The sequence below is a fragment of the Hypanus sabinus genome, chromosome 7 (genome assembly GCF_030144855.1).
Source record: "Hypanus sabinus isolate sHypSab1 chromosome 7, sHypSab1.hap1, whole genome shotgun sequence".
NCBI classification, from domain to species: domain Eukaryota; kingdom Metazoa; phylum Chordata; class Chondrichthyes; order Myliobatiformes; family Dasyatidae; genus Hypanus; species Hypanus sabinus.
In genome coordinates, this window is record NC_082712.1 from 97955999 (window position 1) to 97966545 (window position 10547).

The window sequence follows — 10547 nt, forward strand, 5'->3', positions numbered from 1 at the left end:
TGTCCCCCTCTATCTAGAGTGTCTCCCGATTCTCCCTCTCTGCCTCAGTTTCACTGGATTCTCCCTCCCTGTCTCAAGTCTCCCGATTCTCCCTTTCTGCCTCAGTTTCACTGGATTCTCCCTCTCTGTCTCGAGAGACTCTCCCTAGAATTTGTCCTGTCTTAGGGAGTAACATCTCTCTCTCTCTCAAGTTTCCCCTTTTCTCTTTACTCCTAGAATTAATCTCTCTCCATTTAGTCTTTCCCTTGCAGTCTTGTCTCTTTATCTAGACAGCCTCCCTCCCTTCTCAAGTCTGTCTCTCTCTCTGTCCCACCCCCCTGAGTTACCCTTTGCTCCTGCTCCATCTCAAGAGTATCCCCCCCCCCCTTTCTCTAACCCTCCAGGGAGTCTGTCCCCTCTACCCCCAACCCGACCAATGTGTCGCCTTATCAGTCTGTCCCCTCCCCTCCTGTGGCCAGGGTGTCAGAGTATGTGAGTGTGACTGTCTAAAGAATATCCCACTTCTTTTCTGTCTGAAGAATTTCACCATATTTCTGTGTCTAGAATTTCCCATCTCTCACCATCTACAACCTCTGACAGGAGTCTTTACCCCTCTATCCATCCAGAGACCCCCTCACTCTCTGCCTCAAGAGCCTACCACTCAGTCAAGTCTCCTTCTCCCTCCCTATCTAGAGACTCCCAGCGTCTCCCCTTTGTCCTCTCTATCCGTTTAGAGTCTGTCTCTGTATCCCACTTCCTTTGTCTGGAGTCTTTACCATCTCTCTCAAGACTCCATCCCTTGTTGTCTCAATAGTCTGCCCATTTCAGTCTAGACAGTCCATTCCTGTCTAAAGTCTCTATCTAGAGAGCCTACCCATCTATTTCACAAGTCTCCCCATCTCAAGAATCTCCTCCTCTGTCCAGAAAATATCGTCTAGACTGCCCCCACTGTCTCAAGTCACCACCCATTCTCTTGCCATCTATCCATCTCTCACCCTTTCTTTCTAGAGTCAGTCTGTCTAACGTGTCTCCCTGTCTAGAGTACCCCCCTCGTCCATTGTGTGTCTGTATGTGGGACAGTCCCCCAGTGACAATCTCTCTTGAACCTCTGTCTCCTCCACCTCACCCCCCCCTTTCTCTCTATATGTCTCTCCCTGTCTAGAGTTCCCCCCCCCCCACCACCACTCTGCCAGGAGTCAGTGTCTCTCTGTCCAGCCTCTCACTCTGGGGGTCTAACACAACACCTCCTCCATCTCAGGTGTCTACCCTGTCTTTGAGTCTCTAACTCTCTCCCTCCCCCCACCTCAATGGTCTCCCTCCCGAGCCTTTCTGTCTCCTCCCCTCCATCTGCCTTGAGTTTCTCTCCCTCTCTCATCTCTCTTACTGTCTAGAGTCCCCCCACTCTGTCCCTGCCAAGAGTATTCTCATTTCTCTCCCCCCCCCCCCAAAACCTGACTGGAGAGTCCCCATCTGTCTCGAGTCTCTCTCCCCTCCCACCTACACTGATCACAACTCTCGACACTCTGTCCCCCTCTCAACATGCAGAGGGTCTCTGGACAGAGTACGAGTCTTTGTCTCGTCTCTCCCCCCCCTCCTCCTCCAAGCCAGGGACTCCACCCATGCCCCCCCAATCTACCAAGAGATGAGTGGTGACTCAAACCCCAACATCTGCCCGTCAGGACAAAGGCAGTGCCAACAATAGATCCCCCCCCCTGCCCAGGGCAAGCAGAGAACTCACATCATCACCACACCAGCAGATTATGAACTTTATTTAAGAAAAGAAATGTACATGCACATGTTTTAAATAAAACCAGATAACTCTTTAAAACCCCTCAAGTATAGGTGGGAGTATTGGCAAGACAGACCCCACCTTCCACTGAAGGAATCTGACCCCACCCGGAATGTCACAGGTCACGAACTGTAACCTTTCAGAGGAGCAGGATTGGGCAGGGAGAAAGAACGCGGTCCCCACTCTCCAAATGGACCCTCCATTATCCCCGGGAGAGATTCTCTGCCTCAGCGGAGTGGATAATGGACTGGACTATTCCATCTTGGAGGTGCTGAGGGCAGGATCGGGTACCAGAGGCGATTGAAACAGGTTGGTGAGAGGGAGAACAGTCACCATCAGTTGGATGCCAGTTTCAAGGTAACGGAATCAGGACTGGTCTGTCCTTTTCCCTAGCACGAAGATCAGCCACACTTCTTCCCGAAGACGCGTTCAGACTCAGCACCGTGCCAAGGCCAAGTCTCTCGGTTCGAAACTCGTCCCTTGAGTACCCTTCCCAAACACATTATTATTTTTAAATTCCTCGTCCAGAGCTATCTGAAGCAGGAAAACTTAATCCATCACAATCTGTCAAAACCCCAGTCCCTCCCCTCAGTTTAAAAAAAAACTCTAAACAAAAAAAATACACAAGATAAATGTTTAAAATAAATCAAAGCACAAAATGTACAACGTTCTGTTTAAATTCACAAAAATTCCTTCTTCATTCAGCATCCCACAGAGAATCTTTTGATCAACAGTTCGTGGAGATACTCCTCTTCAAAAATGACCCCCGACTGATCCTCACACAAACTCCTTGTTGCTGGAGGCCTTGGAGCGAGCCTTAGATTTCGGGTAGGATGTGGGGTAGCCACTCTTACCGGGGCAGGAGCAACTGAGCATCCCACCACCAATCAGCACCAGGGCAGCCCCAGCCCAGTTGACAAAGATCGCAGACCCAAACTCGTACCTGAAAGGAAATGATGTCACAGCACCGTTCAGCATTGGAGGCACAGAATGAGACCACAATCCCATCGTGGGGAGCCATTCACCCATCTGGGGTCCTTCCCATTTCCCCAATATTCACCCTCTATACGTGTGCTAACCTGGAATCACACACCTCAGGTTCCCACTCTCATCAGGCTACTGTCCCAAATACCCCCACCCCCCCATCCTGGTATAGATTCTGCCCCATCTCCCACACCTGCAGCCCAGGCCCTTGGTGGGACAGGGACAGGCACCGAACACAGACCAGCCTGGCACCGAGGAGTTTTGCAAGAGGTTGCCAATCCCACAGGGACATGACTGGTTAAATTCCAAAACCCTGCCACCTCAAGCCTCCCTTCCCTTCTCCTCCCCTCCCCACTGTGCAGTCAACAGGAAGGACTTACTTTGTGTTGACAGGGGTGAATGGGTTGTAGAAGTCTTTCACAATCTGGTTCCCAAACCAGGAGGCGCCAATCAGTACACAGAGACCTGTGGAGGAGAGGCAAGTTGTGACAGTTTCTCGCAATTACCAAGCAAAAGCTCTCAATTTCCTCCCCACAGGGAGTAGAAGGGCCAAAGGGCAGACAAGACACTTTGAAATATAAACAGGAGCTTGGGGTGGGGGAGACTGGAGGAGAGAGGGAGGGAGAGGGAAACAGAGTCAACCTCAGGAATTTAAAAGGGCTAAGGGACGTGGGTGGTAAGTCCCAATCCTAGAAAGCAAGGGAAGACTCGGAACAAGGATCAGACCGATGCCCTAGCCGGAGGCAGCCGATCTGTGTATGTGAGAGAGGGTGGGGAGGGAGGAACCACTGAACATCGCGAGGCTATGAAAAGTCCTTGGCAAGATCTATCAAAGAAAATCCCAAGGGCTTCTGTGCATACATCAAGAGGCAGAGGATAACTAGAGAGACTCAAGGGTAAAGAGGGGAGCATCTGCTTGGATGCAGAGGGAGTGGTCGAGGTCCTGAACGATCAGTATTTACTAAGAACGTGGGGGAATAGAGAGACAAGAGCTGAGAGTATTAATATTGGAGGGTATTTCAAAGCAAAGGAGGGGGTCATTGGGTCCCATTAAAGTGGGCAAGTCCACAGGGCCTGATGGGTTATACCCCAGGTTATTGATAGGGGCAAGTGATGAGATTGCTGGGGCCTCAACCAATATCTGTGTGACCTCGCTAGACAGTCAAGGTCCTGGAGAACTGGAGAGTAGGCAATGCTGTTCCTTTATTCAAGGGAACTGGGGACCTTCACATCAGTGGAGAGGAATCTTAATGATATGAGCATTTGGAAACCCACAGCCTAATAATTATGGGTAGCCAGCATGGCTGTGCTCATCCAGAAGATTAAGAAAAATGGATTGTTTGGATTCAGAACTGCCTCGCACATGAAAGACAGGGTCTTGGGTGAGGAACTGATTCGAGCTGCAGGTCTCACATCAGTAGAGTTCCGCAGGGATCTGTGGTGGGACCTCTGGTGTCTGTGATGTACACAAATAACCTGGGTGAAAATGCAGATGGGTGGGTTAGTTTGTAGATTTTAGCAAGAGTGGTGGAGCTGTAAGTAGTGTAAAGAATATAGTGCGATTATAGATCAGTTGTATATATGGGCTGAGAAATGGCAGATGGAGTTTAAGCCAGATAAATGTGAGGTGTTGCACTTTGCAAGGAGATGGCTAAGGACAAGATCCTCAACAGACTTGCTGATCAGAGGGTGTTTGGGGCCCAAGTTCACAGCTTCTTGAAGGCACCTACACAGTTCAATACGGCGGTTCAGGCGGCTTGCCCTTATTAGTCGAGGCAGTGTTCAAAAGTCAGGACTACGTTGCAATTTGATAAAATTCCAGTTGGGCCACACCTGGAGTACTGCACACAGTTCCTGTTGCCCCCACTATAGGAAGGGCATTGAGACTTTGAGGAGGGTGCAGAAGATGCTGAGGGGAGATCTGATGGAGGTTTATAAGCTTGAGAGGCATAGAGTATCTGTTCCCTCCCAAGCGAGGAAATGTCTAATACCAGAGGGCACTTAAGGTAAGAGGGAGCAATTTTAAAGGAGATGTGAGGGGTAAATTTTTGAGTGGTGGCTGCCGGGTGGTGGTAGAGGGTGACAGAAGGTTTTAAGAGAGATTTAGATGGTCACATGAATGTGCAGGAAATGGAAAGTTGTGCAGGCAGAAGAGTTTAGTTGGTCATTAGATTACCAATTGAATTGGCTCAGCACAACACTGTGGGCTGAAGGGCCTGTTCCGGGATTGTTCCATTGTGCAGGGGCTCTGTTGGTGCGGGACTGTGTGGTGATACTCGTGGGCCGGCTCCACACATCCACAGGCTGTGTTTGTTTCAACACAAACACCACACTCGATCCTCAAGATCAACCCAAGGGCAGGGCAAGTCTTTCAGTGTTTAAGTGAAAGGGAAATTTATTCTCCCCCCCCCCCACCCCACTATGGGTGTCCAGTTCACACGAGGAACATCGAGGGGAAATCATCAAGTGCAGGTGCAGGACCACCAGTGTAAAGGAACAGAGGGACGTGATCAGGTATCGAAAGAGAGGGAGGGGAGTGGTCTGGGAGAGCACTGGGCTATCTGTAAACCAAGGTCAGAGAAGGGAGGGGTGGAAACAGCTTGTGGGAAAGGTCCATCAAAACAGGACAGTACAAAGCAGTGTTCATTCTGGAACGATGCAGGGATCAAACTGAGGTGCTTAGGACTTGACTTGGGATGAAAGACAGAAAGGGTCCCATGAAGCAGGGTGCAGATTTACATGATTGAATGACCTCCCTGCTCAGTGCCATTTCCCCACCTCTTCACAGTAGACTTTGACCTCCATATTAATCCCTGGAATGCTGGGGCCTGGATCAAGGATATTGGGGAGCAACACCCCATCCCCCATTAGAGGATACAGGGCAGTCTATCTCCCACCCCGAAGGGAGAATCCAGAGACAGCCAAGAGTGTGCAGCTGCTGGAGATCTGGACCTGAACTCGTTGAAGTTTAGAAGAATGACGAGGGATCCCATTGAAATCCACTGAAGAATGGAAGCCTTAGAGAGGGGGTATTTCCTACAGTGGGCATCTAGCACCAGAGGGCACAGACTCAGAATAGATGGATGTCCTTTAGAGCAGAAGATAGTGAATCTGTGGAATTCATTGCCACAGATGACTGTGGAGACCAAGTCATTGGTATTTTTAAAATGGAGGCTATTGGCTTCTTGGTTAGTCAAGGAACCAAGGTCTTAGGGAGAAGGCAAGAGAATGGGGTTGAGAAGGGTATGATGGAACAGTGGAGCAGACTTGATGGGCCAAATGGCCCAATCCCACAATGGATATGACAGGCCAAGGCACACAGACAGTGGGGGGGGGGGGGGGGGGGGGCAATTACCCTCCTCCGCACCTGGTTTGGAGCTCAGGTGGGGGTCCGTGCGGGCAGGAGGCACGTGGCCAGAATTCGCTGAACAGCAAGGCCACCGGGTCCTGAGGTCAAAACACACCCCTGGAGCATTTGGCAGTCAGCACAAACTGTACATTTCATCGGCCACTACAAGCAGGCCATTCAGCCCATCTAGTCCAATAAATAAACTATGAATCTGCACCCCCTCCCCTCTGTCCCACCAGACCCCTTTCCTCACCCGCCCCCCAAATCTGGCAGGAGGCTCCCATGCTGGGCGGGGAATGGGACCCGGGGCAGTTCTCACCTGCCAGGATGAAGGCGATGCCCCCGCCCATGGCGATGCGGGCTTTCCGGGCCTTGTCGTCACCCCCACAGTTGGTGCACTTCATGCCCACGGTGCTGATGCCAACTGCCAGGACACCCACCACGATGCCCACCACCATCAACGCCCGGGTTGCCTGCAGCGAAGCTGTAAGAGAGAGAGAACTTGTTAGAACCCAGATGAAGGATCACCGGGCACACAGGGAGGGGGTGGAATGGAGCCTCATGGGTCATAAAGGCAAGAGAGGGGGAAAAAACAGGTTATTCGGCCCCTCAAGTCTGTTCTGTCACTGATTTATTTTCCCTCCCAACCCAATTCTTCAGCCTCACTCATTAAGAACCTCTGAACCTCTACTTTAAATATACCCAACGATGTCCTTCACAGCCACCTGAAGTCCAGATTCCCTGCCCGCAGGCTGAGGGAATTCCTCCTCACCTCTGTTCTGAAGGGACATCCCTCTACTCTGAGGCTGCGCTCTCTGGTTCTAGTCTCCGCTCCATCTAGGCCTTTCAATATGCAGTAGTTTTCAATGAGATTTCATCACCACCTTTCATATTTCTAAAGTTCAGCAAGTATAGGCCTAGAGGTATCAAACACTCCTCATACATTAACCCTTCCATTCCTGGTATCATTCTTGGGAACCTCTTGCCAGCACAACAGCCCACACAATCTGCTTACACACCCCATGTCTTTGGCCCTCCATCCCCAAATCCAGAAAGGACATGCCTTGTGTAATTTAGTGCCCACTTACAGCCCCCTCCCACAAGGATTGCAGGGGATGGTCCCGATACCCAACTCTCCACCCCCCCCACCTCCTACTGAGGTTGGGCAAGATTGCAACTAGGAGCTACAGGTCAGGCTGAAAGGCGAAATACTTCAGGGCAGCCCGTGAGGGAACTGAGAAGGTGCTGCCAGCAAGAGCTGTGGACACGGGTTTGATCGCAACGTTTAAGAGAAGTGTGGATGGGAGGGTGATGGAGGGCTGCAGTCCAGATGCGGATTTTAGACTGATTACTAGTTCAGCATGGACTAGATGGGCCAAAGGGCCTCTGCTGTTGGCCTCCAACCAGAAGGAAGACAGATCAGTGGTGTCACTGTGAAAGGAGATAACTGCGTCAATAACCAGCTCTGACGGCTGGGGGGGGTGGGGCAGCCTGCCTGTGACGCCTTCTTCTGGCAATAGAGCAACGAAGTGTGGGAGGAAACCTCCACGGCCCGACAGACTGTAACAGGAGTTGAACCCCAATGCTGTAAAGCACCTCGCTAACCTTGCTGCTATTCCACTGCCTCCTTTCTGTGAAAGGGCAGATTAAGAGTCCTCCAAGAGATGGTGCAGAGGGGAACTGCATCCCACATCGGTCTAGTATAAGAGTTTCAGCAGCCCTCGTCTGAGCAGGCACTCTATAAATAAAGGTGACACAGTGCCTTTGGAAAAGTAACCGGGGCAAGACTGGCCTAGAGAACAATTAAAAATCACACCCCATGCAAATTAAACACAGTCAACAACAAAAAAAAACAGGAAATTAAAAACCTAACCACAAGGACATTAGATTATTCCTTAAAAATTCAGGGCAGGAAGTAACTGCATTCTCTTCCCCAATCTCACTCTACAACAGCTCCAAATTTGAGGAAGTCATACCCCAGTGAACCTGCGAGTGGGTTAACGGAGCCGATTACCTGGGGCTGCAGGTTTGCTACAGAAGGAAGTGGAATCTAGGCAAGGGGAACCGTGTGGTCACAGCCTAACTGCCAGTTTATACGTCACTCCTGGTTAACCAGCTAACCTTCCACAGTCAACACGAAGCAAGAGGGACAGTGGGGGTAGTAATCGGCAGGTACAAACACCTAACTCTTCACATAGTTGGAAGTTGGAATGGGCACTTTCCAATTAAACCAAATGCCGGAGAGAAACTCAGCAAGTCAGGCAGCATCTATGGAGGATGCCATCTCAACGCGGAACGTTGACTGTTTACCTCCCCCCCCCCCCCCAATTAACGCTGCCCATCCCGTGGAATTTCTCAGACTTCCAGCACCTGCCAGTCCCAGCCAGGGACAGGAGGTCGGAGGCCCAAGCTCTGTGACACATTTCCCTGTGTTTCAACGTCTGCAGAATAGATAATCTGCAGGGGATCAGATCAGAGATTAACCTCGTGTCTTGTTCATGTACAGCTGCAAAGAGTTGTCAGAGGAGTAAGAAAATGGAGGGGGGGGGTGCTTAGAAACATTACAGCACAGTACAGGCCCTTCGGCCCACAATGACCTTTTAACCTACTCCAAAACCAATCAAAGCCTTTCCTCCAGCTTCCGATCTAAATGCCCCCAATGTCTCTTCCTCCTCCACAACTCATTGTCAGTGTGTTCCATGAACCCACCAATCTTGGTGTAAAAATATACAGTCCCTCTAAATCCCCCCCCCCGAAATTCTCTCCAATCATCTTAAAATAATACCTCCCTTGAATTAGCCATTTCTGCCTTGAGAAAAACAAACGTATCTGGCTGTCCACTCGGTCTCCGCCTCAGACATCGCAATCTAGAAATACTTGAGATTTCTTTCCAGAAGTGACCTCTCCTTGTTCCGCGCTCCCCACCTTGCGGGGGCCGGAGAAGAGCCGCTGTTCCCCGGGTCTCCAGCTCGGTAAACTCGTTACTCGAGGTGGCGGCCCGGGAACGGCTGCGCTCCGCACCTGCGGCGGGTCTGAACCCTTCCTCCTTCCCACTGCACGACTGGCCGCCGAGGTATTTCCTCGTTCGAGTCGGACTCTGCACCCCCTCCCGCTCTCTCAAAACAGGAACTCTCTCCAACAGTTCAGGAGACTCAGCAAGAGGGTCCAGGGCTGGGGCGGGGACAGCTCGCTGTCTCTCAGTTACGGGGCAAAAGAGCTGGGGGTGTGTGGCTGAGGGTCACAGGACCCCCTAATCAAACAGGAAACGAGGAGACATTCCCCTCTGCGCAAACACCTACCCTCCGCAGAAAGAAACTGCGGGGGGGGGGAATCATTTTCCGCGCGTGGGGATGCGAAGGGAACCGAGGAACGGACGAGACCGGAATCTTGCTCTGATCTACCTGTCGGAGACACACCCAGAGCCCCAGGAAAGCAGAGGGTGGAGGTTAACCAACACGCAACAGCCAGGACCCTCTCGGTACATAGTTCCCCCCCCCCCCACCCCTCCGCCCAACCCAAATCCTTAAAGGGACAGGTAACACCACCAACCCACCGGCCCCGAGAAGTTCCTCTCCAAATCCAGCTCCGCTCTCCGCGAACGTCCGTTAAGGACCTGTGGTTTATTTTCAATCCTAATCTGGCCTCAAGCGCTTTTATCAACAGTTGTGTACATTTAACCAACGCGATAAGACAAAATAAATATGGAAAAAAAGCCTCAACAGAACGAGTGCAAAACTCAGAGCGCTTTCCCGATTTCTGAACAATCGGGCCCGGCGCAGAATAGGTGCCCGCCCGGATCGCAGATTTCTTTGTTTCATTCCCAGACTCGGCGGGCGGGGGGGAACTCCGGGAGAGTACAAGATCACGCCGGGGCCTTAGTTTGGTAACTTGCCACCTTCAATTTAGAGGACAGTCTGGGTAAAACAACACCGGGGGTGGTGCGGTGTGGGGGGGGGGGGGGGGGTGAAGAGGGCTGTTTAACCGCCAGGGGGATCTTGTGCAAACAAACAGACCTGCCTCATTGTTTACCCCTCCACTGCAAACCCCGGCACGACGCCGTTCGCTCACCTCCCAGCGCCAGGATGGAGTCGTACACCTTGCACTGCATTTGTCCGGTGCTCTGAAATACGCAGTTCATCCACAGCCCCTGGTACACCGCCTGTGCCGTGATAATGTTATCGCCCGCGTAACTCGACATTTTCCACTGGGGCATGATGGTGCTGGCCACCACGGCGATCCAGCCGAGCAAAGCGAGGACAAACCCCAAAATCTGCAGCCCCGCGTTGGCCATCGGTTCGCTCCCGGCGCCGAGATTAACCTGAAATCAAAGAGCTGAGCTGAGCTGACCTGTCCCGTCCCGTTCCGACGCCGCTCTCTTCTACCTGCAACGGCCCCACCTTCACCTGTTTTTAACAGCAGGCCGCGGGGGCGCGCCCCGCCTCCTCG

The 10547-nt window shown here is 51.8% G+C and overlaps 1 protein-coding gene across 1 annotated transcript; it reads right to left on the reverse strand.

The window, feature by feature from the left end:
- Positions 1 to 1732: 1732 nt before the first annotated feature.
- LOC132397032 (claudin-7-like) lies at positions 1733 to 10534 on the reverse strand. Its single transcript, XM_059975267.1, has 4 exons — positions 10170 to 10534; positions 6421 to 6585; positions 3133 to 3217; positions 1733 to 2711 (listed from the first exon to the last, which is right to left on the reverse strand). Exons 1-4 carry the CDS (start codon positions 10390 to 10392, stop codon positions 2546 to 2548), a joined length of 639 nt encoding a protein of 212 aa, XP_059831250.1. The 5' UTR covers positions 10393 to 10534; the 3' UTR covers positions 1733 to 2545.
- Between the last annotated feature and the right edge of the window lie 13 nt (positions 10535 to 10547).